Raw genomic sequence first — 26804 nt, forward strand, 5'->3', positions numbered from 1 at the left:
AGCACATTGTCTCGATTTGTTGCTTGAGGATATGGGGAAACTCTCCTTCATCAAGGAGGTGGTTGATATGGCTAGGAGCGTCCCCAAGTTTATTTATAACCATGCTTTTGTTCTTAGCCTCATGAGGAAGTTCACTAGAAACAAGGAGTTGCGGCGTCCTGCGATCACACGTTTTGCCACAAACTTTATTACTCTTCAGTCTTTGCTTCGATGTCAGTTCGAGTTGAAACAAATGTTTGTGTCTGATGACTGGCGTAATTGTAGATACAGCAGGAGACGGGACGGGAAAGCCATTGCAAAAATGGTGTACTCTGAGACGTTTTGGCGTGGAGTAGAAGAAGCATGCTCAGTTAGTGAACCTATAGTAAAGGTTCTCGGATTAGTAGATGGGGAGAAGCCTGCAATGGCTTATTTGTATGAGGCCATGGATAGGGCCAAGGAGGCCATTCATTCTTATTATGCAGACAAGGGTTCTGTTGGCCTTGATAGGCATATGATGTTATGGGATGTGATTGATAGTCGATGGACAGGGATGCTTCATCGACCCATTCATGCAGCAACATTCTTCCTCAACCCTGCATTTTCATACAAATGCGGCTTTGATTTTGATGGCAAGGTGATGGAAGGGCTCCATTCCTGTATTCATAGGATGGTACCTGATCCTAAGCTTCGTAGCAAAATCAATCGCGAGATACAGTATTATCGGGATTGTGTTGGCCTACTTGGCTTTGATGATGCTATTAGGGAAAGGACCCTCTTCATGCCACGTAAGTGACAAGTCATCACTCATTAGAAATTAGAATTTTCAATTTAGAATTTCCTTACTTATAATTCTATTTTTTTTAAATTCAATTATGTAACTTTTATTTGAAAGTTTAATTATGTTTTAAGTTTTTGAATTTTTTATTTCTTTATTTTGTTGTAGTTATTTTGTGGCGAAACTATTGGTGCAAGGGCACCAAATTTGCAGAAATTGGCCATAAGAATCTTGAATCAAACATGTAGCTCTTCAGGGTGTGAGTGCAATTGGAGTGTATTTGAGAAAATACACGCAAAAAAGCGCAACAGGTATAACTTTGAGCTCCAACCTTCAGTTGAGCAATTACACTTATTGTAATTTTTAATTTTTAATTTATGACCTTCAAGTGTCAAGAGTCAAGAGTCAAGACTCATTAGTTTTTTTGACACTCTTATAGGTTGGAGTTCGCATGCCTCAATGATTTAGTGTATGTGCATTACAACATCCGACTTCAAGTGAGGCAAATAGAAGCGCCAATGGATCCAGATGCCATTTCCTTAGACAATATTAATGTATTGTCTCAATGGAGGGTGGAGTCTGAGGAGCCCATCTTGGAGGAGTCGCCTTCATGGTTAGAGCCAGATGATCCATTAGAACAAGGGCAGCAAGAGGAGGAGGACTCGGAGGAGGAGCAGCAAGAGGAGGAGGAGGAGGAGGAGGAGGAGGAGGACACTGTGGGAGCATCAGCATCAACACCATCTGCTATAGATATAGGAGAGCACAGCTCCATACCTAGCACTCATTATTTGACATTAGGTGCAGAGGCAAGGTCAGGGCCTTCTACTACTAGAGGTAGACCTGGCAAACAACCCATCATGTTTTCCCGTAAAATGGGAGAGGGCAATGATTTCAGATAGATAGCTGCTAGTTTTATTTGTGATGCTACATATAACTCATGATGATGAGATACTTTTATATATGTGATGTTATTTTGTATTGGTTCTCCACATTTGAGTCCTTGAATGGACAATTATCAGGGATCACCAGGATTTGGTATCGCCTTTGATGTATCATTTCAATTTGACATCATATATATCAATGCTTTCTTCATATTTATGTGCCAATATGTTTATTTCATGTTGTTATTGCTTTATATGTTTAAGAATCTGAAAAAAAAAATGAATATATAATGCATTTTTTATGCTTGTCGATATTTTGCCGATATTTTCGCCGATATTGCCGATAAGATATTTTCTGGACCCTCGCCGATATTTTGCCAATACCGATATTTTCAACACTGGTATATAGTATAAAGACAAGTGAGGTGAGATCATTTCTCATCATTACTTTGGATTGGATCTCTTTCTTCTTTAGAGAATTTCGCACTTTTTGTTGAAGGATGAATTGGAGCATTTATGGATGAATTTTGATGTATGGTTATTGGTTTATCTTCTCTTGGAGCTTCCTTATTGTCATTTGCGAATGGTTGGATATACTCTACTGCATGTAAGTACGAAATTTTGACGCTATTCTTTGTTACTTTTGTCATATATGCTGGATGGGATTTTCATTGTTTTAAGGCTAATTGTTGCATGCAAATTATTGCTTAATATTGTGGGATTGTCTCTATTATAACATTCTCTCCATGCATTGGCCCTTGTAGTATGAGCAAAATCTCCTAGAGGTAAAATTTGACCTTGACATGCCATTCCTCTTGTACATTTGAAGTATAAACGCTGCAAGATTGCTTTCACTTGACCTAGAGGGTTTGCGAAGTAATTTTGAGGCCTCCTTGACTAGAAACCAAGAAATCTTACACATAATGAACATAGACTCCATTCTCCCAAGCACTAAGGCACTAATCTACCAAGGGTGGTCGCCAAAACTCCTTTTCTTTCACCTTCTCCCAAGTCTAGCCACATTGGGGTGCCTAGGGCATCAATTTCCCAGCAAGTTAGCCACTGAAAAAGTTCGATCTCCTAGGGTCTCCTACGTTGGCCTATCTTCTAGCCCCCCTCCAAATTTGAATACATTCTGACGGTGGAGTTAGGAGAAAATACAAGCCCTAGCTCCAAGAACAAATCTTGCCCAGCCATCCCCAAGGCCAGTACTTCCCAAGGTCAAAGCAACATCATTGAGTGAAACACTTTCTTTGAACCTTCCCACTTTGTCTAGGGTAACAAAATCATTGATTATTTCATAACTTCCTCATACCCTAGACCAAGTCCACTTGACCCCGTGTGGTTCCGCTCCTTCAAAGGACCATTCTTCAAGAACCATCCGGGATACCAACTTTAACAAGGATTTAAGGTGTGGGCTACTCCGTTCAAATCCTATTCTCATACACCTAACCCCCAAAATCCTCTTCCTTTCCCTAGAAGCACATAGTACCTTGCTTAGACAGCAAGCAAGCTACACCCTTCAAAACCTTCTTGGAAAGGGTTTGGGTCACACATATCCATTGACTTATCATTCATTAGTGATTCCATACATATTGGGTCTCCTCCCATCGATGAAAGTCCGTAAATAGAAGGGAGCCTTAGCTGAGGTGACAGTGGGCTAAGACTCCATTTGTTGCCCTTGGCCTAGCATTTGCCCCAAGGTTGCACAAAACGGGGAAACGGGTACGAGTTTCCGAAACAGGAACCAATACGAAATGCGACCTTCCCAAATTTTGGAAACAGGGAAATGCGAATATATATATATATATATTAGGACATTTAAGAAATATGTGCAATCATAAAGCATATATGATACATTCTAATTTATTACATTATGATAAAATTGTCAATTGTCAATGCATAAACTATAAGTCTCTAAATTTACATCACATTTACTCATGAATGATCACATAATGAAAATAGAAATATCCAAAATCAGCCACGAGAAATTCTAATTTCTTGTCTCGTGCTTGATTGGGAGTCTCCTCCTACATAGTCGAACAACCTTAGTGCTCTTGATTAAATACAAGTTTCATACCCTAGTATCCTACATGCTCTTGATTATTGGGAGTCTCCCCTACATAGAGGGCTTGATTCTCTTGATTAAATACAAGTTCCATACCCTAGTACATGATAAAATCCTGAAATCCTGAAAAACAGATAAGTCTGCTGGATTTTGAGTGAGATCTAAAATTCTACTTTCTCCATATGAAATCCAATGAGGGCGAAACCACTCTCAAACATCCTAAGTCATTTCATGGTAATGTTAAAAATTTAAGTAAAAGGATGAAAATGAAAAATAAAAGAGAATATCACTTTTACTTTAGGAATTTAACATTACCATGAATTGCATATGCCTCAAACTTCCTCATGAACTGCATATCAACACTAGGGCAAAAGTTCACTTTTATAACTTTAGACAGGCATCTAAAAGCAACTAGAACTCATTAGGAAAACCTAATAATAAATTAGAAAACAAATAACAAAAAATTAAAAAACACAAGTTACAAGTGGAAACGTGCGTTGTACAGCCGTGAAACACGTTTCCGGCCGTACTGGCCACGTTTCCGCATCAAGAAACGTACCAGTACGGCCGGAAACGCGTTTCACGGTCGTACCACACGCGTTTCAGGGTTTCGTTTCCGTTTCCGTACGGAAACGGCCTCCTACCCTGCGTTTCCTGCAACTTAGATTTTCCCTTTAGGGATTCCCCTTACGTCTCCTGCTAGTTTGAGGGGTAACAAGGACATGGGAGAGTTGCCTGATAATATATATTTATATAAAAAATTAGGGTGTCACAGCTGCAATTCCTATGTTTGGGGCCATTGTCAAACCCACACTAGAACATTCAATCAATTCCAATGTGCACCCACAATGCATCTAACTTTGTGTAATATATAAGGCATTATTCAAGAATTAGAAATAAAAAATCGAACCAACTTCTTGTCAACCTAGTAAAGCAAGAGTGTTTCATACCCACCACAAAGGTTCAAATCTCCCATAGACATTTTTCCCCTCATAGACCGTCTCACACATGCAAGCAGACCATCTCATATGAACTGGGCTTGGTGCCAGTCATGGGTGAATTTGGAAAAGTAGATACCCCCTACCTGTGGCTTTTGAAATGAAGGGATCTTTCACAAGTGTTTTAAATCCAACTACATGCCAATGTAACACTCCCAAAATTGGGAAGGGCACACTTTCCGCATGGTGATAATCCAAAGCATCTTGTCAAAATTAAAAAATTCAAGACTTCCATCTAGAAAAACAAGAATATCCACTAGACTAGTTTGTTCATTTGTTGCTATTTGCAGTACAGTTTAGAATTTGGATATCTTTTATAAGCGCAAATACCCAAGTTCTCTTAACCACACAAGAAGGGTATGATTTACCAATTTTAAAATCACGCAATTGTTGTACATCACAAAAGTATATGGACAAGGTGAAAGAAGTATTCATGAGAAGATATTTACCTTGAATGCCAGAATCATCTGAAGGTTCAAAACACTCGAGAATAGGATTTTCAGGAAGAAATCTGCAAAAGGGTTGAGCAGTTCCCCTGTCGAATACAATTCTCAAAATGAGTGCATTGTGATATGCTAAAAGTTTTGTTGACTACTGTATAGTTGGTATTATTAATATATACATTATGAAATCTCATGAGAAAATTAAAATCCACATATCCAGCTTACCGTCTGTGCAGAAAAATGACCATATATCCAGCTTTTAGAAAATACCTGAAGAATCGTTCAGAGACACAAAGTTATAAAAGTAACATGAAATTAATAAAAAAGGAATGATAGAAAATTCCTTATATGCAAATAACAGAGATGGATTTTTCATACTCAGTTGATGAAGCTCCCCGGTGTCCGGAGCTGAAATTATCTATGTATCTTACACAGCGCCGTTCCAAAGGGACAGTCGTGCCTCCAGATGTCACGCATACAACCTTTTTTGTATTCTGACTTTCTAAACATCACAAAGCCATGATCCACACTAACTTTAATTTAAATGCATCACTTTACTGCGTCTAAATGCACATTCTAATCTTACCCAGTGCAGTCAAGACTTCAAGACTTGTAAGTGGCTCTCTCTTCCTATTTATATTTTAGTTTTAAGGAAAAAAGTTCAAGACTTGTAAGTGGCTTTCTCTTCCTACTTATGTTTTATTTCCAAGGAAAAAAGTACATGCCTGAGTGAACAGAATGTTGTGCAACAAATTGTTCCACCTTCTTCATAATATTATCAAGATCATGAAGAGGTGGAGCTGACTTAAAAAAGGCATCGATGCATTCATCTAAAGATTTATCTGTGTTCTCAATTTGCTTGTCCTCGGCCATGACAGTACCTGGATTCATATGGTATAATTAGACAAAACTTTACAAGCCATTTCTTTTCGGTGTCATAAACAAGCATGATAATCTTAGAATTGAGTCAGATCTATTAGTAATTGCACCTAAAACATTTAATGGTAAGCTTCCAATATCAAATCTATAATTTAACACCAACAAAATCCATCACATGCAGTCATTCCCATTTCCGACACTACATTTAGTTTCAAACTTCTGACCATTGAAAGATGAACAAAAGTTGTTGCACCAAAAGCACCAAAGTGGAAGAGTAATATCAAATATAGAGTTGACACTTACAAAAATCAGTAAAGACATTTAATCCAACTGCTAAAATGTTTGGTTCAGACCAGACATTTAATCCAACTGCTAAAATGTTTGGTTCAGACCACTGAAGGATATCTAAAGTTACTGGTACATCAAAAAACACTTTCATAGAGTAACCATATTGCCTGTATTAAGAAATGTAAGTATAATAATGTAGTGCACAAGCATAGGCATATACATGCACTGCAACGTCTGGTTAGTGGTCAACTATTTTCCAGCATTTATCAGAAAACAGCAGTCGACAGTGGAATATATGCATACTGCAGATCTAACTATTTCTCCCAAATTCCTTTCATCGCGGATAAATAATTTAAGTTATCAAAGGTATTCCATCTATGGGGTAAAATTGGCATCTCTTGGATTGCGTAAGCAAAGAAATCCATATAAGATGCACCAGTTCACAGGATTAAACCAGATTTGAAGACAATATTTGCAATTTTCCTAGTCCATTAAATAATAATATAATATTCCACCCCTCTTTAAAGGTCTAAAGAAATTTTGCTTGTCAGAAAGAGAGAAAAATCAAAGACATACCTCACTTCAAGAGTAGAAAATCTGAAAATATCTTCAAGCCTCAAGGTCTTCTCAAATATTCATGCAAACAACTCCTGTTTCTCTTAGCCTACAGGCCGAGAAGAATTTATCTTCAAAGTAAAATGTGCGATAGCTGGTAAGAAAGAATGTGACATTCACATGAGGCTAAAACCATCAATTCCCGATTTGGTTTCTGGCTGCCATTTCTGGTCATGGTATCCTATGTAAAATGTCACAATGACCTTCATGCATCGATATTCCATGCCATATGAGTCAAAAAAATTCCCAAAACTAGAGACTAATGGTTTCGCTTCTTTTATTTTCAAAGAGAAGCTAGAGATTGATCTTCAATGCAATGATATTAATCCTGACATATATCATAATTGTGTTTCTAAATAATTTCACAAAAGAAGAATTTGTAACAGGAAACCCAAAAGCGTAGGTGGAAAATGAGCATAAAAAGGATGTCATACTCATTTCTGTCATCTCCAAGATGCCACTGCTATCCTAGGATTTAAATATCAGCTACTTTGCAAACATTTCTGACTATAGGCAAAAATAACAAAAATAAAATGGCTCTAAAGTTGATAAAAGATGTCAACTGGAATTGTGCAATGTTCATGTCACCTGAATTCCTTTCACTCTATCTCTGTATCTTCTTCTTCACCATTAATTTATGATGAAGGTGCATCTAATCCAAATTAAGCCTATAGGATAGTCTTGAAGCAGAACATTGAATTTTATGATCAACCTCAACCTTAATGACATAGTTTGGCCCTTTTGCACTTTTGAACTAGGTACTACTTTGGGCAGTTTGCCAACTTTTGGACTGTCCTATCTACTTTGGCATTTGACAATAGTAATTTGAATATCAATGACATGTAGTGACTTAAATTGTTTACATGCCCACAGGAGTGTGATCTAGCAGCAAACAGCAAGTTGATTGGGCTTGTATTAAAGCAGAGACCCAGGCTCAAAACCTGAGTGACTGCCGATGAGGCCAGATCCAAATCCTGGGCGACTTTGACAGCAAAGGTATGTCCCTTATTGTGCAGCAACTTAGCCAAAGAGAACTCTGCAAGACATGTTTCTCAACAAGAACACAAAAAAATTTGATATTGTCTCTCAACTCGTTTCATATTTCAAGTATATGTTTCCTTGTGGAATTATAACACTGTTCAATCTATAATAATTAACTAAAAGTCATTATATTATCATTGAATTATTAATTTTATTATGTATAAAATTAAGCACTTGTACATCTCATCATCATTTGACATTCATCATCCATGTTTTCTTGAATTTTTCAGCTTATATGATAAGCAGATCTGCGCTTCAAAAAATTAATACTACAGCTGAAACTGAAACATTAGCAAAATGTCTATCAAAAGTACAGACATTCTACATCACAAGATTAAATCAATCCAACACTACACATATAGTAGATCTAAGAAATATGAAATATGGAAATTCTGGACAGCAAACAAAATTCTGTAGCAGCAATCACATATTTCTCTGTTGAGTCTGAAAGAGGAAATTACAGCAGTGTATACAAACCACAGGCTGCCCACACATAACCTCTCACATCAAAACACCATGACTCGTTAACTAAGAAAACTACTGCACCCTCCTCTCCTTTATATAATAAGAGAAGAAGAGGCTACAAACAAGCGAAGCATAGCTTCAGGAATGATGAGCCCCATGTGTTCATGCATGCACCCCACATGCATGGATGCATGCACCAAGCATGAAGTGAAACTCCCAAAATAATTATGCCATGCATGAGTTGAACTCCCATAGCCAATGTGCCTTGCATGTAGGAATCTCTCCCACAATAGTGCATCACATGCAAGATGTAACTCCTGTTACACCTCTTTCAGCATGGGTACATATGAGCAGATTCATTTTGCGCAGCAACATTGTAAGCCCAAGGAATGCAAGTCTAAAGGCTTGTAAATCCCTGACAGATGATCTTTTCATGATTGTGTCCTAGATCCTCAGTGTATGGATGGTTATGGCCAGTCATCTTAGCTTCATTTCCATGGTACTTGGTTTTATGGCACTACTTAGTACTGACATTCCCCTAGTGGGAAGTAACTCCCTACTTTGATGGGCATCCTTATATTCTAGGGTGGTATGTGAGCATCCTGGAGGTGGATCTATTAGGGCCCATGATTTACAGTACCACTCAGTCTCTAGCCCTATAAAGGTGATCGCCTATTGTACATTTCCTTTACATTATCCCTTTGATCCTAGTGCACCTACCTTTTCCCTACATGGTTGTCTTATTGAGTTTGTATGGCATTCCTTGGCCTGGTGTCTTCATCATGTCACAGTTCTTCACTATGGCATTCTAATATTTTCCAACAATTTGCGATTCCAGCGGCAGTGTGCCAATCCCAATGCACAGATTCCAAAGGGATCATTAGTCAAAGGCTTAGATGAAGCAACAAAACATTTACTTTCCATGCCCCTTAGAATTTTTCAGAAATGATGATCCAGGAGGAAGATATGCTCAGTGAAACAGGGTTGTCCTAGTTTTAACAGGCACATGGGACTTCCATAGACATTTTGAAGGGTGATTCTTGGTCAAATGGGACAATTGAGCAATCTGTTGGTAAAAGTTGTCATTGATGTCAATATGTTAGATGCATTGTTGAAGCAAACACTAAGTGAAAACCCCAAGTGAAAAACCCTAACTCTAAGGTGTGAAACCCTAACCCTAAATGAAAATCCTAGACACCTAATGAAACCCTTACCCTAGTCCTAAAACCCTAGTTCTATCCTAATCCATGTCCTCAATTATGAAACCCTAACCCTAATACATAAATATACCCTAATAAAAAAAGTCAACGTAAAAAACCCTATCCTTGCCCTTAAGAACAACTTTCTAATTCATAAATTATTAAACCCTAATTCCTAAATTCCACAATTCCTAAAATCTGAAATCCTACTCCTATCCCTATATCAATTAAAATCTTAAATTCTAAACCTTACCATAAAATCCCTTAATTGTAACCATACACTACCATACATTATTAAAAAATTAAAAACTTTATGATACCCTAAGTACTAACATTAACACTAGCTAATGAAATCCCTAGCATAAAATCCTTATTCCTAAATTCACTTAATATAAAACTCATAATAAAAACCCAAACCCATGGCACCTTACCTATTGACAAAAGAATTAATTAAATATAACCTATCCTATCAGTTGTCCATCAATAAATATAAACTAAAAGTATATACATACCTTTCCCTCATGTCGGCTCCACATCAAAAGACGTAGATATTCAACTACAGGTAGACTCCAAATTAAGAGCTCCTCCAAACATATATATTAGGCCAGCTATGGAGCACAAATACGGTGAAGAAATTCGCACATCTTTGGATAGCACTTGGATAAGGAGAAATACGATAATCTACAATGAAGAAAAATATGTAGGTGTGGGCTCGCTCTAAGGCAAATCACAGAATGAAGAACTCTTGCAGGATTCAGATTGGCTATTGGCTAGTGTTGAGGGTAGCAACTAAGATAATCTAATCCAACGCAGGAAAAAGACAAGATCGATCGCAGAAGATACAAAGCGAAGAAGAGACAAACTCTCAATCTTGTGGAAATAAAGTTTCGGTCCTATCGTTTTTCTGAAGTCATCCTCTTGCTCAGACTTGTGGAGGCTCAGATTTGTTAACAATTGAACCTCGGACCTGAGGCTTGTAGCCCTTGTGGAAGTTGATCTCGTGGCACAGTAGTCTCGGCACAGTGGTTTATATCTCATCCCTTGGCACAGTTGTCTCGGTGTTAAGTCTCAACACTGAAATATTTCGTTTGTCTTTGTCTTGGCACTGTTATATCGTTGTTCTGCGTGTATAGTCAACATAACAGTATATTTAAGGTCTAGGTTATGCGTATGGTTGGTACAGTGATCTTGGCACATGTTTGTATAGCTTCGACCTTGGCACAATTGGATAGTGCATGACCTGTAGTGTTTGTGGTAATCGTGGCTAATGTCTTATTCGATGGGTGTGTTTTTGTGAATCCGGTCTAAGTGGTTTAGTGCATGAGTTGATAGACATTGGACCTTGTGAGAAAAAAAATGAATTTAATCATGCAAAAAGCTCAAGTCTGATCTGGTATATATGACCTGTAAAAACAGAGTAGTGCTAATTTTTCCTGGTGATTTATAGAAGCACGGCATTGATAGGAGAACCATTGAAGGCAGTCTTGAAGGAATTATCTATGTAGAATGAGCTTTGTTGAAGCCCTAATGGAGTAGCCTTATGGAAGACCTCTTGGGTGACATGAAGAATAGTGGAGACACCTTCTACAATTAATAAAGTTTTCATTGATGAATAAAGTATCTTGAATATTATTTTGAGGGCATTGTTGAAGATATTGTCAAGGCTTGTTGCAGAAGGCATTAAGGAAGCCTTGAAGAACCATTGAACTTATCTTGAAGAATTGAAGCATAGGGTTGGAGCCCTAGAGGATAGGAGTCCTCCAAAAGATCAGGTTGGAGCTTGTGCTAGTGGATAGGGTGGGAGCCTCATGAAGTCTAAGTTGGTGCTTGGCAAAGTACAAGTTGGAGCCTGGTAGATCGAAGATTGGTGTCCTCATCTAGGGTTGGAGCCCTACGCATTATTGTACCTGATTTATTGTAAAGAAGAGGATTGGAGTCCTCATCATTTCTGATTAATAAAATCATTTATTCTATAGTGTTCGTTTTGTGTTTTGTTTTATAAGTGATCTAAAACTGGTAAAATAACAATTGTAAAAGAAATATTGATTCACCCCCCCCCTCTTAGTATTTCCAACACAATCTATTGGCATCTAAAAGCATTTTGCGACAAAACCCATGTTTCGGACTTTTTAGGCAATCAAAGACATTGGATATCTACACTTGGGGCTTGCTTTTCTAAGGGGTTGGCCACATGTGTAGGGCTAGGAGAGCCCTCCAACTCACTCAAAGGAACTTTTGGGCCAAGGACAATCACAAGTCAATGAAGGACAAGTTTTCAAGAAAAGATAATGACAAACTGGCGTAGAAAAGGGAGAAAGCATCTATTTTAAAGGCAAAAGTACCAAGTCGACTTAGTCAAGGGAGACGTTGGAAGGTCAAAGAGGAAGATAAGGAGTACTCGAAGTCAAATCAAGCAAAGGATGGACCAAGGGATATTTTCTGAACAAATCACCTCAACTCAAGGATTCAAGCATCAAAAGTAGGTCAAAGAAGAATTCAAGTGTAAATTTTATCTCCAAGTCAAGGTAGATGTCCAGACTTGCTAGAAGGATGTCTGGGACTTTTTTGAGGAACATTTGAGCTTTTTGGAGGAGTTTTCAAGTAAGGAAAGGCTTGGGGAATTCATGAAAGGCTATCCAAGAAAAAACATGGTGGAACGTTGGACTATAAAGGCCTAAACAACCCTCCTTTTATGGGTCAGGCCCTTTGAATGACACCTCTACCTCCTTTTGTGAGGGTTTAATCAATGTAAATTTAAAAAAAAAATCTCTTAGTTTCCAAGGATTTTGTGGACAACAAGTCACCTAAATTTGTGGAGCTAAGGAGGATTATTGTTGAGACCCTCATCTATAAATTTATAGCTCGCCCTCTATTAACCCCTAAATTTTCCAATTGCAAATTTAGAGGGTTAAGGTAGCATACTTATTTAAGTTGAAGGTTCAGGGACAAATACAAATACAAGCTAAAGGTTGGTTCCCAACGAGACTAGTTACAAGATTGATTTAGTGCTAGCACGAACACATTTTTACATGGATGGGGGAAGTTGTTATTTTTAGTAGGTTCCCTACTTTGTAGGAGAGGGAGTTCTAGGGATAATACAACAGTATGGATCACATATTCAAAGTCCTTATTAACTCAAGGTTCCAATGAGACCTTTCCAAGTGACATGCATATCACTTCCTATTTTGGCAGGTTTCGAACATGGACTCACATGTTAGAGATAATGATATATTTAGAATCCTTGCGAGATTACAAGTCCAATGAGCTACATATGAGTGCATGTGAGCACCCTCTATTTTTAGCAGTGGTTGTTGTGAAAATTTGGAAGGCCCAATTTTCTACTGCAACAATTGATTAAGTTCCTTCTATTTGTTAATTACTGAAAAAATCATTTACTGCAACCTACAGCAAATACTGAAACTAATACACTACAGCCTTCACCAAATAAATTAAATGCGGAAACAAAAAACTGAGCAAGAAAGAAATACACCACATATGATACCCTTATTTTGGGACAAATGTCCCCAGAAAAACCCAATGCGGGAAAACTAGTGCAGCAGCTAAGGGTTTGTATTATTAAGCAGTAGTTTTCTTAATACAATTCATTGGATGCCCGACTGGCTATCTGATACGGAGAGAAACTGGACAAAAAAAGTAGTGAGATGATCTCACCCTATCACTAGAAGAACTAGCCCTGATTTGCGTAAGAGGTGAGCCTCTGCACAGTACTGCGTCAAGCCTATGCAGTCACTGCGTCACTACAGTTGGGACTGCGCTACACCTCCTTTTGATCCTCTGACTTCAGCTCTCAAGCCTCTCGGTCTCACACCCCAGCTTCGGCACTAGATCTTGATTGTTCCTCAACAGAATTTCGATCTCCCTCTAAAGCTCTATGCTACCACAGCGTAGCTCTACATGGCCCTGTGTCAACCTCTTTGGACGTCTTTCTGCCCTCTCTGCCTTGTACTCTCCAATCCAGGAAAACTTCCCCCGGAAACTATCCTTGCCCCTCACTGCAAGAAATCTCCTCGATGACTTCTCCAACAGTTGTTGCTGCTCTCTTCAGAAATCGATCTCTGGATCTCTTACTCGATGTGTTACCAAATGCCCATCGAAGTCCTTCTTATAATCCTCCAGTTGAGTAATCAATAATCAACTGCCCAGATTAGATCCTAATCAATGGCTCATATCATTTGGACTCAATCTTCGTCTTCTTCTAGAATTTCACCCTTAGTTTGATTAATACCCTTTAATTATTTTAACTTCCTAAGTTTAGACTTAAGCACCCATAAAATAATTAATTATTTTAATAAAACCTTCTCCGAGTGGAATTTCCCAAAACGATTTCTGGGTATTCTAGAATACATGTGTCCTAGTCTCCATGCAAATTTTGAGGCTAAGAGCACATCTGATGCTACCAGAAATCGGCAGTTGCATGTCGATTTGGATTCTTTACTGAAAGAGGAATCCAATGACTATATTTTCACAATATTTCGAGGACCTTTTATTTTTAGCAGCGGTTGCATATCATGTTTGATTACATATGCAAGTTCCCCACTACATACTAAATTTAATGATGTTGTTTTCATCCAACTCTAAGACAATTATAATTTTCGCAATTGACATATGGCAGCGGTTATTACATATTCAAATTTCCCACTGAGTTATAAGTTTGATAGTGGTGGTTTTGTCTGATTCTAAGAACTTTCTATTTTTAGCAGTCTTGCAGTGGCAACGCTGACAGCAAATCTGGGTTCCCCATCAGATCCTAAGACTAATGAGTATAATATTGTGGACATGCAGACATATTTCTATTTTTAACAGTGCCTATTTGTAGGCATACTATATATGGCAAGATCCCCCTTCTATTTTTTGGCATTTGATACATTTTCCTATTTTTTATGGGGATTCCGATTTTTGGCATGTCAATTTTTTGTAGCATGAGGTGGCATTTTGAAGGGTTAACACGTGGAAACAATTGAGGATGCACAGTTAGCAAGAAACTAGATGAGTCATTAGTGACATGGCAATTGAGCGAATTGATTTTTCTCTCCTATTTTTCTCTCTATTTGTGCATTTCCCTTTCCTAAATACTCTCGTATTTTACATCTTCCTTATCCCCTATTTTCTCTCCTAGTTTTCCACCCACTCATCCCCCCAAATTGTCTCCTCTTTTTCGCTCATATTTTTCCTTATTTACCTCCTAAGATTCCTCCCTATTTTCCCTCCACAAGAAAGGCACTGATTTGACTCCTTAACTCAAGTTCTAAGTGCTGATTTTTCAAGGATCTTCTAAACTTATTAGTTCTTATGATTTCTTTAGTTAAAAAAAATTTGCACACATATTCACCATAAAGCAATTACACATAAGATCTCAATAGTAGAATCAAAAATGCCAGTAGGATCATAAAGAGACAGCCAAACAAGAACACAAGTATTTTACCCTAGGAAAACCCAGCGACCTTTTCCTTAGAAAAATCATTTAATTCAATAGAGATGCATCTAATCCTTCTAGTCAAGATGAATGTCAAACAAACCAATAAGAAAGTCTCAGTCAAATCTAGTCAACCTACCCACTTGTCAAGTCAATCTTCTGTCCACTACAATTGGTTTGGTCTGATCTACTAGGGCCAAATGTTGGCCTACTTCTGCATCAGAGAAACCAAGCTTGCTGCCCAAAGATGCCCAGAAAATTCAACCTTTTTGTCACACATGTGAAGTCAGATGGAGAGAGAAAGAGCTCGGTCTTCCAGTGAAATTTAGCTTTCTATACTTTGTCTCCATCACAGAAGATACTTTGTTATATGTGTGATCCGAATTTCCCAAGAGGAAGAAATTGAATGGCATATATATAGTGATTCTAGAGGTTGAATACGTGTGACAAGGGGCAGGGCGACTTGGAGGGCTGACTTGACCTTCTTGGTGCCAAAATATTCAAAATTCAAAATTCAAAATTTCTCTTTTGAAACCAACATGAAGAATGTGTCTTATATTTATCATTACATATATTTCTAGGGCAAAAATATAAATTACGAAGACCAACCATAGATACAAAATTCAACAGTCTCTCTTAGCTGGGAAGGTATTCATAATGATTATCTAGATGTTCTCTTGTTGACAAATTTCTCTAAGAAAAGATTATAACAATTCATCATCAACATCATTCAATTACCATAATCATGGTCAACAACTTTGACCTATGGTAAAATCTACAGCATCAACTAGGTACCATCATTCCAGTCGGTACCTTCACCTATGGTGCATCATCACCATAATTGTGGTTGGTACTCCTAACATCATTAACATCAACTAAGCACCATCATTTCCGTCTCTCTGACACATGGTATACTGACTAGTCTTGGTTCACCATCACCCTGGTCAATATCTTTGACTCGTGTTGAATCTCCAAAGACCTCACTCTTCATGACTAATTCCGGGCCTGATGCTAAATGTGCTCACTCAACCTATCTAGAGAGTCTGAGCCTAATGCTTAAAGGCACGCACTCAACTGAGTGTTTGGGCCTCTAGGACCATTCTTCCTTTGTCAGATCAACATACTTGACACAAGAAAAATGAATGTCCTCTGTCGAACCATTCTCCTTAATTCTAGTCAACACACTTGACACATTGAGAATGTTTGTCCCTTGTGCTATCATATCAACACTCCAAACTATTCTCTTGGTCATTTTGACCCAAAGAGAACGATTGTCCGTGAATGAACTAACTATGTTGATGTGTCAATCCACTATCTGTGGAAAGCATCTTGCATCAGCATCATGCTCAACAAGTAATCACTTGGAGAAATTCACCAATTATCCAAGTCGTCAATTGGAACCTAGTCAACACCTGTGACCTATGGTGAAACCCTGGGCTATTACCATTCTTGCATGCTAATTGAATGGTAATTCTCCTACTCGATGCTAAAGGCACTCACTCACCCACCTGGGGAGCACTCTGAGCCATTCTCCCTAGCCACATTTTGTGGCCCCTAGTCAATACTTTGACCTGTCTATATTCTGACCTAGGGAGAATGTTTGCCCCTTGATGCAACAACATCAACACTTCCTCTAACTGAGGTTAGTATTCTCAAGCAATCTAAGCTTGTCCCAAATACCCTTAGCATCAGCAATCAATATCAAATGCAATGCATCTTCCAGGGCCTTTAGTTAACAGTGCAAAGTCCATAATAGCAAATGGTATCAATACTTTAAGAGCTCGTAGCATCAAACCAATGTCTTGCTTCTGAACATATATTGCAACATTTTAAAAGAAAACACAGGTTTGTTGTTCAACACATGTATGGATCACATATTTCCCTCATGTGGCTTTATCTTGCTTTCAGCGACAATGTGAACTGTCATTGCTTCTTGAAATATCAATATGACTTGTATGCTTTAGATTTCTTGTGAATCTTATCACTGAACTTGTAAGTGGACAATATTCATAGTTATTATGACTGTCTTTCTTCAAGAATTCATTTATGATTGTTGTAAGGCAACAGATAAAAAATTTGCCATGGTCCAATGGTCTGACTGAGAAGTAGATTATAGTTGTTGTTTAGTCTTTTCATGAGACAACTTTGATACAGACTTTTCAACCAAGCTTGTTCATTGACAAGGCTATTAAGTAATCATATCCTCTAGTTGAAGTCGATAAGAATGTTACCAAAATAAAACCTTTGATCCCAAAACGAAATTACTGTAAGTAAATTGAGTGATGATACATACTTTACATTCCAGGCATCAAATAGACATCTTATAGCTTTGTTGGCTCTTTTTATAGGTCTGTATTCCTAGGCCTCATACTCATCACCCCATCATTGTGATGTGTTTTGCATGGAAACCTCATGTAACAAAATAGTTCAAACTATTATTTAAACGATGTGTGTTGTATATTTTGTTAGTCTTAGTAGCTAGAACAAATCTTCAAGGAGGACTAATCATGAGTTACATAAATGATAAAACACTTTAACTTTGCTACTGATATTAAAGCAACAACCCCTCTTTTATGCATAGTGTTTTACTTTTGTAGATCTTATGCACAAGAGATAGCTTGGTTGGACTTACCTTAGAGAAAGATAATTTCATACTTCTTTTGGTTGTTTCTTGAGACTCCTTGGCCTTAGTCATAGAGGCTTAGATTCCCATTATACTCATGATCACGTCAATACAAAACAAGACATCATTCATCACAAGCTCATGCTCCATGGCTTCTCTTTGTTGAATAGGGTATGCTCCAATGATCCAAGTCAGGGCTGTAACCAAAACAAATTGTAGGTTGGTTTTTCCATTATCTAAGACAACTCTTGGTTCCTGTTCGAGGTTCCTCGAATCTCCTGAGGTTTCTCAGCCCCTGTAACAAGCCCTAAGGCTTGGATTGAGGTCCATAACTTAGGGCTTCGTCCCTTTTCAAAACTTTGCTTACACAAGCAGATCTCAATTTCAACAAAACTTCGGTCACTTTTGCTCAAAAACATTGTTGACCTTTCTTGTTGATCTAGGGTCGCAGTTCTAGAACAAGGTTGCTCATATACCATAGCACTGATACCATGTTGATTTTTCAAGGATCTTCTAAATTGATAATTACTTCTTATGGCTTCTCTAGTTAATCTTTTCTTGCACATATATTCATTATAAAGAAATTACACAAAAGATCTCAATAGTAGAAACAAAATCCCAGTAGGATCATAAAGAGACAGCCAAACAAGAAACACAAGTATTTTACCCGAGAAAACCCACATGGGGAAAAATAGAACAACCTTTTCATTAGAGAAATCATTCAATTCAACAGAGATGCATCTAATCCTTCTAGTCAAGATGCAAACAAACCAACAAGAATCGTCAAACCTGGTCAACCTTCCCACTTGTCAAGTCAATCTTCTACCCACTAAAATTGGTCTGGTATGATTTGCTAGGGCCGAATTTCAGCATACTTCTACATCAGAGAAACTCGGACCTGCTAGCCAAAGATGCCCAAAAAATTCAACCTTTCTATCATATGCACAAAGTCAGATGGAGAGAGAAAGAGCTCAATCTTCTTCTAGTCAAATTCAACCTTCTATACTTTGTCTCCATCACAGAAGATACTTTGTTATATGTGTGATCCGAATTTCCCAAGAGGAGGAAGTCGAATGGCATATATATAGTGATTTTGGAGAACAAATAGGTGTGACAAGGGGTAGGCCGACTTGGAGGGCCAACATGACTTTCTTGGTGCCAAAATATTCAAATTTTAAAATTCAAAAATTCTCTTTTGAAACTGACATGAAGAACATATGTCTTGTATTTATCATTACATATATTTCTAGGGCAAAAATATAATTATGAAGACCGGACATAGCTACAAAATTCAACGCTAAGTAGGATATAGTTGAAATCTAAGTCAAGTCAAAATTCTAAAAAGGGATAGCGAGGAGAAAATTAAGGGAACTTGAATTCCTCGAGTAAAATTACAACTAAGTTAAATGTTAAAAAGGAAAAATGAAGAGAATCTTAAGGCAAGTCAACTCTTTTGACAGAAATTAGGGAGAAGCAAAATTGGTAAAAAAGGAAAGTGGAGAAAAAACGCTCAAGTTAAATTTGCTAAATTTATCCCAAAGTTATTTGTATCTCATGTTAACTGCAAGATGCTTCACTTCCACTCAAGAAAGGTGTTGATTTTTACAAGATCTTTCATACTGGTTATTATCTTTGATCCTTTTAGTTCTTAGTTACATTTCATCATTCAATAATTACACAAAAAGACATCAACGACATAACACATTAGAGCAATAAGAAAATAAAGAGAAAAATGCACAGGAACACAAGAAATTTACCTTGGGAAAACCCTCATGGGGAAAAACCCAGCAACCCTTTCTATAGAGAATTATTTAATACAACAGAGACACACCCAAGTCAACAACTAGGTCAAACCTAGTCTATGGCACATCCTCCTAGTCAAGTCAATTAGGCTCACAATCATACTGTCCCTGCCTCTTCATTGCCTCAAAAAGTCATCCTACTTTTTTGCCTCAGAGTAGGACCTTCAGACGAATCCTTTTCTGCTTCAAAACTTTGTATTACATGCCTTAGAATACCCATGAACAGGTCTGATCTGAAATGTCAAAGAGATCTCCCATTCGTTGCCTTAGAGAACCTCATTGTTGACCTCAGATCAAGTCCTCCCTGCCTCAGATATATGCAAGCTTTTCTCCCTCGGATAATGCAAGTTCTTCCACAAATATATAAGCTTCTTATCCTCATAAATGTGAGTTACCTTCCACAGATGTGCGAGCTATCTTGATGTCATAAGGGAGTATGAAAAGCCTCTTATTTATAGATCTTCTTTGGGTTGAAGGGGCGCCACTTTACTTGGAACCGACCTAACCTTTTTTGAAGGAGCCAACTTGACTAGGAGGATGCCAAAATTACCTTTTTGAGCCAAAAATACCAAATTTAAAGATTCAAATTTCTTCTTTTGAAAGTCACAATGGGACTTTGATTCAAAATAATTTTCTTTTGACTCCTAAGCGTTTAAATATGCTTTACAAATACATTATGACTTAATTATACATTATGAAGACCGACCATAGTTACAAAAATCAACACTCCCTCTTAACTAGGGAGATATTCATAATGACTATCCAGATGTTCTCACGTTGACAAAATTTCTCTATGAAAAGGGTTATCCATTATTACAAACATCATCATCTATCATCAGCATCTGCCAGTGGCCTATCTCGGGTGGTACCAAGCCCATGGAAATGTCATTAGCATATCAGAACTCACTCCTCCAGAGTGATCGGTTCTCGAATCCCATGGCCACTACCTAGGCCAAAATGCTGAGACCCTCAACTAGCAAGCACTCACTCACCCTTGTTGATGAGCACTCTGGGCCAAGACCTCACTCAACCCCTACCTAGTTGATAACTGGGTCTAGATATTGAACAGGACCTCAGTCCACCGAATTTGGTGTGTGATCAAGGTCCAGGACCTCACTCCACCCTTCTTGGTGTGTGATCAAACTCCAAATGTTTAAAGACCTCACTCCGCCATTCTTGGTGTGTGATCAAGGTCTAGGACCTCACTCCACCCTTCCTAGTGTGTGATCAGGGTCCAGATGTTGAAGGACCTCACTCCACCATTCCTAGTGTGTGATAAGGGTCCAGATGTTGAAGGACCTCAATCCACTATTCCTGGTGTGTGATCAAGTTCCACCTCTAAGAGGCACTCACTCAACCCTACCTATTGAGCACTTTGAGCCTCTTGGGCCCATTCTCCCTACTGGGAGAATGTCCATCCATGCTGCAAACATATTACCACTCCCTCTCAACAAGAGGAGTAATCTCCACAAGCCTCAGCTTGTCTCAAAAGTATGCGAACTTCTTCCTGGGCTACGGCTTCATCAGAATATCAACTATATGCTCATTTGGGGAGATTTGCTTGAGCCTTATTGCTTTCTTTTGTATCATGTCATGGATGAAGAGATACTAGATCTCAAGGTGCCCTAACTCGTCATCATGTTGTCACCTGCACCTGATCAACCAGTCATATAAGCTATAATCATACTGCTTCATAGCTCATCTTTCAAATTGCAACATTCTCAGCCTTTGAGTGCAACAGATGACTTGCTTCCTGCTAATCAACGAGATCAAAGCCCAATCAAGAAGAATATACAAACTTCCTCTATTTTCAGCACTCGCCTTGCAATTGAACTAACTATGCCATGACCATTTGTACCAACCTGGTACTTCATAACATGTTAAGCAACATTCTTTGGCTCAACCATTCTCGATCCATCATGTTGTTATTTTTTAAACAAATCCCACCATAGTAACCCTAATTTGCTTCCATTTTGCCATAGGTACTATCAGTTACCTATTCAAGAACCATCATCTGAGATCAACTCCCTCTAAGCAAGGATTCCTCTAGAGGAAATCTTTTGGTCACTGCAATTCCCTCTAACCTATGAGTTTTTCTGCTTCCGTCAACAAATCACGTGGCATTTAGGACCAATCACCTCAGAGGAGCTTGTACAAAGCCTTATTTCTGCTACAAGTGTAGGGCTTCATCCAGGCAAATAAATTTGTCAATGAGTTATCTGATTTTAGCCATGGCTTTACGAGACCAGAGCTCCAGAGGCAATCTCCGGAGTTTTACCCACACAAGACATCTGGAAGGGATGTCCATCGCCGGGTTAAAACCAATATACCAGTGCTAGAGCTCTAAATAGTTGCGTCCACGCACCGAGGTGGACTGCATGATTTTTGAAGCATCCTCTTGATGAAGGAAATGGAAACCAAACCAATCTTTCAGTAGAATACTGACCTTGGGACAATATTTGAGAATTGGTAGCCAATTGGATGCCACCCATCGCTTCATATTCTCCACATCCATCTTCCCGAATTCCCAACGGCCTACCAGTGTCTTCTTTTGGAGCGCTAATACATGGTCCCAATAGATATCCTTACCAAAAACGAAGTGTTTAATTTCCTCCGCGGATTCAACAGCCTTCCATTTGTGTCGACGTCAAGACCTGTGGAAATCAGAACCAGCATGAACTTGACAACATGGGAAATTACCTTCAGAAACCCCACTATCCATAGCGTATGTTCTATGTTGTGAGTCGGTCAAATGACTTTTTTGGTTGTAGTAATTCTCTGCCTCCAAAGTTGCTTGAATGAGGCCTCCGATTCCAATGAAAAGTGTCATGCATGGGTGCCAGCTATGGAAGGATCAACATGTATAACACAGGGTGTTGGATGACATGTGATCGATCCCTCCACTACGACGATAATATTCCATCTAGAGAGAAAAGAAACTCTGGAAAACCGTCCAATGGTGGGAATCGTAGAGCAAAAAGATAGTTTCTTTAAGGCAACCAATATTTAACATAGGTCCATTAATGTGGTTGGGTTGTATATGCCCACCGTTAAATTTAAACTTGTTTAAATCTAACGGTGGGTATATATTTAAACTTGTTTAAATCTAATGGTGGGCATATACAGCATGCGATTAGGTTGTATATGCTCAACGTTAGATTTAAACTTATGGGCTGTATATGTTAGATTTAAACTTGTGGGCTGTATATACTCACCGTTAGATTTAAACTTGTTTAAATCTAAAATCTAACAGTGGACATAGACAACCCGACCGCATTAATGGATCTATACATTGGGAAATAAGTGTTTCCCTCTAGGTGAGGGGATGGCTTAGTTACGTGGAGGCATTGCGGATGTTGTATGTACATCCATGATCTGTGTTGAGATGCCCATATTGATTCCCATGTTCTTTTTTGACATTTTTCTCGTTTCGTGTTCTCCCGTTTCATTCCTATTTTTCCCCTTTCTCTTCTTTATTGTCAGTGCATATTAATTGCCCTCTTTTCTTGGTCTCATATTATTGGTGCATTAACCACGAATCTGATGGTACATCGACCCCTGGGTCACGGGTGTCTGAATGCGTGACATTCTATTAAGGAACGGTAACACTTATTTCCCAGTGTATAGATCCATTAATGCGGATCCATTAATGCGGTCGGGCTGTATATGCCCACCATTAGATTTAAAGTTGTTGCCCTCACCCACAATGGCAAGACAGCCTGCTTTAAAGTAGATCAAGTTACCATAAGGGAAACTGATAGTTGTGCTGAGCCGTCTATAATCAGCATCAATGCAGCGAACATTCAGGCAACGATCACCGAGAATTCGAATAAAACCAGCAGTGTAAAAAAACCGCTTAAACATGCGGAAAGGAAAACTCCAAACCACCGATGTCTGCAAACCGCAATCTGCAATCAAGGATCCAAAGGTAGAGTGTGACAAGGCGCTCGATTTCTCAACGGAAACCAATTTGCAATAGTGATTTAAACAATGTGAACACGAGATTCCTTGTCGATGTTCCGACTTCCAACCCCAAGAGTCAATCCCCACAACCTCCGCAAAGAAGGAGAACAATCGAGGAAAAGATGGAATGATGTAGAAAGCGATAATTGCATCAGCCCCAACCCCTAATACAACGGCAGCTGTATGGAAATGTCGATAATGCCGCAGGCTCCAAGTATCCACAGATATCTTAGGCTAGCAGCGCTGCAAGTTATTGCCTCGAACTTACTTATAATAGTCCACCATAAGAAGTATATATTTTATATGTCAATTATTTGCTATGGTAGCATAGGAACTCAGGAAGAAATAAAACCGCACTTGATCAATTGCGCCCAAAATAAGCAGTAGACTACTTGCCTGCACAGAGCAGCCCCTCTGTCTGTCATACAAAGCCACAAAAAATCAATAATATCCGACCTCCCTTATGTTGTTACTTACTGTTCGCCACTTTCAATTTCAAATCCCCTCCTACGTAAGTTGAGCTGTTACAGAGAGCTCGAAGTCTTCCACCTCCATGTTCTTCCACCTCCATCCAATCAAGCAATGTTGCAGAGAGCTCGAAGTCTTCCACCTCCATCCAATCAACCAATGTTCAGGAAATTCGTTTTCCCGGACGAGCAGTTTACCATTCACTATTGCCCATAAAATTTCAGAGGAAAGAATGGTTTCCACTAAACGATTCACTATTACCCAAAAAAATTTAAAGAAAAGAACGGTTTCCACCAAATTCCACTAAAATTGTCCAGGAAGCATCACCTCTGTTTTCGCTTAACCCTCGATATCGAGATGTTGACTTCTGGAAAAAAGTTGCTCTGTCTCACAGTTGCCCTCTGCCTCTTGCCCGTTGTACGCTGCACATTCTCTGCCCTTTGCGTTTTTCTTGCTGTTCACTGCATTCGCATGACCTGTGTTTTTGTGCCAATAACCTGGAAACAAAAAATACAAGCAATCCCTTCCAAAAATTCTCCTGCCCCTAAACTTATATAGTTATGCCGAAAGCATCTTTGAAGGAGGGTTTTTACTGTAAACCAAAATACTGGTCAACCAATACGACTGGTTGAGTTAAATAGACTGCCACGTCATCTCTCCACCTATCCCTTTAATTCCTTGTCACAGTCTGTCGGATCAATTCGCATGCGTCGGCCTCGTCGTCATCTGGAACTTTTCATTGAACAGAATCCCGGGGACCTTCGGCACACTGTCGTGTACATTCACCACTCTCAGAAACTTGAGTCCCAGCTCCTCGCATCGATCCTTGAATGCTGCGTTGCCCACCCTCGCCCCGCGAACGAGAACACCGTTATCGGAATCGACTCCGCCTGATCGTTGCTCCCCGAGCGGTTCAATCCCAACTCTGCGATATCGTACGCGCTCAGCATCGCCAGCGCGCTCCCCAGGCTGTGGCCCGTGATCGTTATGCTCAATTTCTCGCCCCTGTATTTCTGCAGCAGACGCCTCAATGTGGCATGACAAGATATTTGTGGGCTCTTCTATCAGCCGTTGGGATGAGCAGGTGTGTTACATGTACCACAACTCAGGAAAGTGGGTTCCTGTTGATAGGCCATATGACTTCGAGGGATTTGTTCATTGGAATAAGCCATATGACTTCGAGGGATTTGTTCAGTGGAATAACTATGGAGATCCGGGCATATTCAGTTGGTGCACGATACGCATAAGCCTGCTAACTTATGCTCACGACACGAGAAGGATGAATGGTTTCAAAGGTATTTTTTTCACCACCCACACTGCACTAGGATGAATGCTTTCAAAGTTATTTATTTCACCACTCCACTAGAGTGGCATCTATCTCCTCTTCGTTTACTCTGAGCTTTGTTACAATGTATAAATCATATTTTTTGAAATTGAATTTAGGCGAATAGAAAACAAACCATACTTCTAAACTATTCAAATTACTAACTCGCACAAAAACTTCATTATTAACTGGAATCCAATTTGCTGGATGAAACAGGGACTTACTCATTTTTTCAATGGCATGTGTTATTAAAGTCGTTGAGAGAAAAGGTTTAATTCTTCGTTTACTCCGGCCTTTGTTACAATGTATCAATCATATTTTTTGAAATTGAATTTAGGCTCATAGAAAACAAACCATGCTTCTCAACTATTCAAATTACTAACTCGCACAAAAATTTCATTATTAACTAGAATCCAATTTTCCATTAAGTATGGACGATTTTTAGGATGGTTTGTATTTTTCTTAAAATGGCTTCTATCCTTAATCCCAATTTTCGATTAAGCTTGGAAGACTTTTAGAATAGTTTGTATTTCCCCTAAGTGGCTTCTATCTTTAACCTCAATTTTCAAGTAAGCTTGTGGCTTCCATTCTCAACCCCTCTTTGATCAAGCTTGGACGACCTTTAGGATAGTTTTTATTTCCCCTAAAGTGGCTTCCATCCTCAACCCCAATTTTCGATCAAGCTTGAATGACCTTTATGATAGTTTTTATTTCCCCTAAAGTGGTTTTCATCCTCAACCCCTCTCATAAGGTTTTTCATCCTCAACCCCTCTCATGAGGTTTGATGACCTATAGGATAGTTTGAATTTCCCCTAAAGTGACTTCCATCATTAATCCCTCTCATGAGGTTTAAACCCGAGACCTCGTAAATATTAAACCCCACATAAACCAAATTGTCTGCCGCTCATGGGTTATATATATTTAAATGTTACTTGGATGAAGAGTTTTTCCCTTTTTCACTAGCTATTAAACTATTTTATATTGATTTAAAGAAATAATTAGTTTATTATTATATTGTTGTTGAGAAAAAGTGGTTTATTATAATATATAAATTTTCATACATTATGTTTTCAATGTTAGTAAGGTATGTATGGGTGACATGAGAAGGGGTCTTTTTATCCGGTGGAATAATGAAAGGAAGGCATGTATGGTAATTAGGAGTTCTACTCCATTTCCATCCAAGGTTTCTTCTTGTTTTAGGGGACGCATTTATCATTTTGAGACACATACAATTTGAAATAAAGCTAGAGATCTCAAATTGGAAGTCATTCTTAGAATAATTAAGATTAGAACATTGGTCAAAAAAATGAACTGCGAGATTGAATGGTTACGTGTGCTATGTCATAACATCAAATTGGCTAACTCTTAAGCTATTTAGCTACCTAATTAGGAAAAAAAATATATCTTTAATTATTGAGGATATATAGTCAATCTTTGTATGAATAGGTATCTTGGGTGGTTTTGAAATTGTAAATCACAAATAACAAGTTATTACAATTCATTGTCACCATAAGGATTATCCAGTTATGTAACCCATGCTCCATTTTTTATATAAA

General features: G+C 38.5%; 1 protein-coding gene across 3 annotated transcripts in view; it reads right to left on the minus strand.

Moving 5' to 3' along the window:
• LOC149250834 (phosphopantothenate--cysteine ligase 2-like) overlaps positions 1 to 24743 on the minus strand; it is a 183552-nt gene extending 158809 nt beyond the window's left edge. Inside the window, exons 1-5 of one of the 3 annotated variants that reach the window (XM_089459254.1) lie at positions 24252 to 24743; positions 5873 to 6028; positions 5526 to 5649; positions 5373 to 5417; positions 5154 to 5239 (exon numbers count right to left, since the gene is read on the minus strand). In XM_089459254.1, the coding sequence (XP_089315380.1) occupies positions 5154 to 5239; positions 5373 to 5417; positions 5526 to 5649; positions 5873 to 6020 (403 nt within the window). In that variant the 5' untranslated portion in view covers positions 6021 to 6028; positions 24252 to 24743. Of the gene's footprint in view, positions 1 to 5153; positions 5240 to 5372; positions 5418 to 5525; positions 5650 to 5872; positions 6029 to 23236; positions 23862 to 23933; positions 24209 to 24251 lie in introns of those variants that run through there. The other 2 variants (XM_089459252.1, XM_089459253.1) reach the window with 2 other exon arrangements.
• Between the last annotated feature and the right edge of the window lie 2061 nt (positions 24744 to 26804).

This window comes from Pinus tabuliformis, chromosome 7 (genome assembly GCF_031772625.1).
Source record: "Pinus tabuliformis cultivar Carrire ecotype Pingquan chromosome 7, CPIR1, whole genome shotgun sequence".
Taxonomy (NCBI): domain Eukaryota; kingdom Viridiplantae; phylum Streptophyta; class Pinopsida; order Pinales; family Pinaceae; genus Pinus; species Pinus tabuliformis.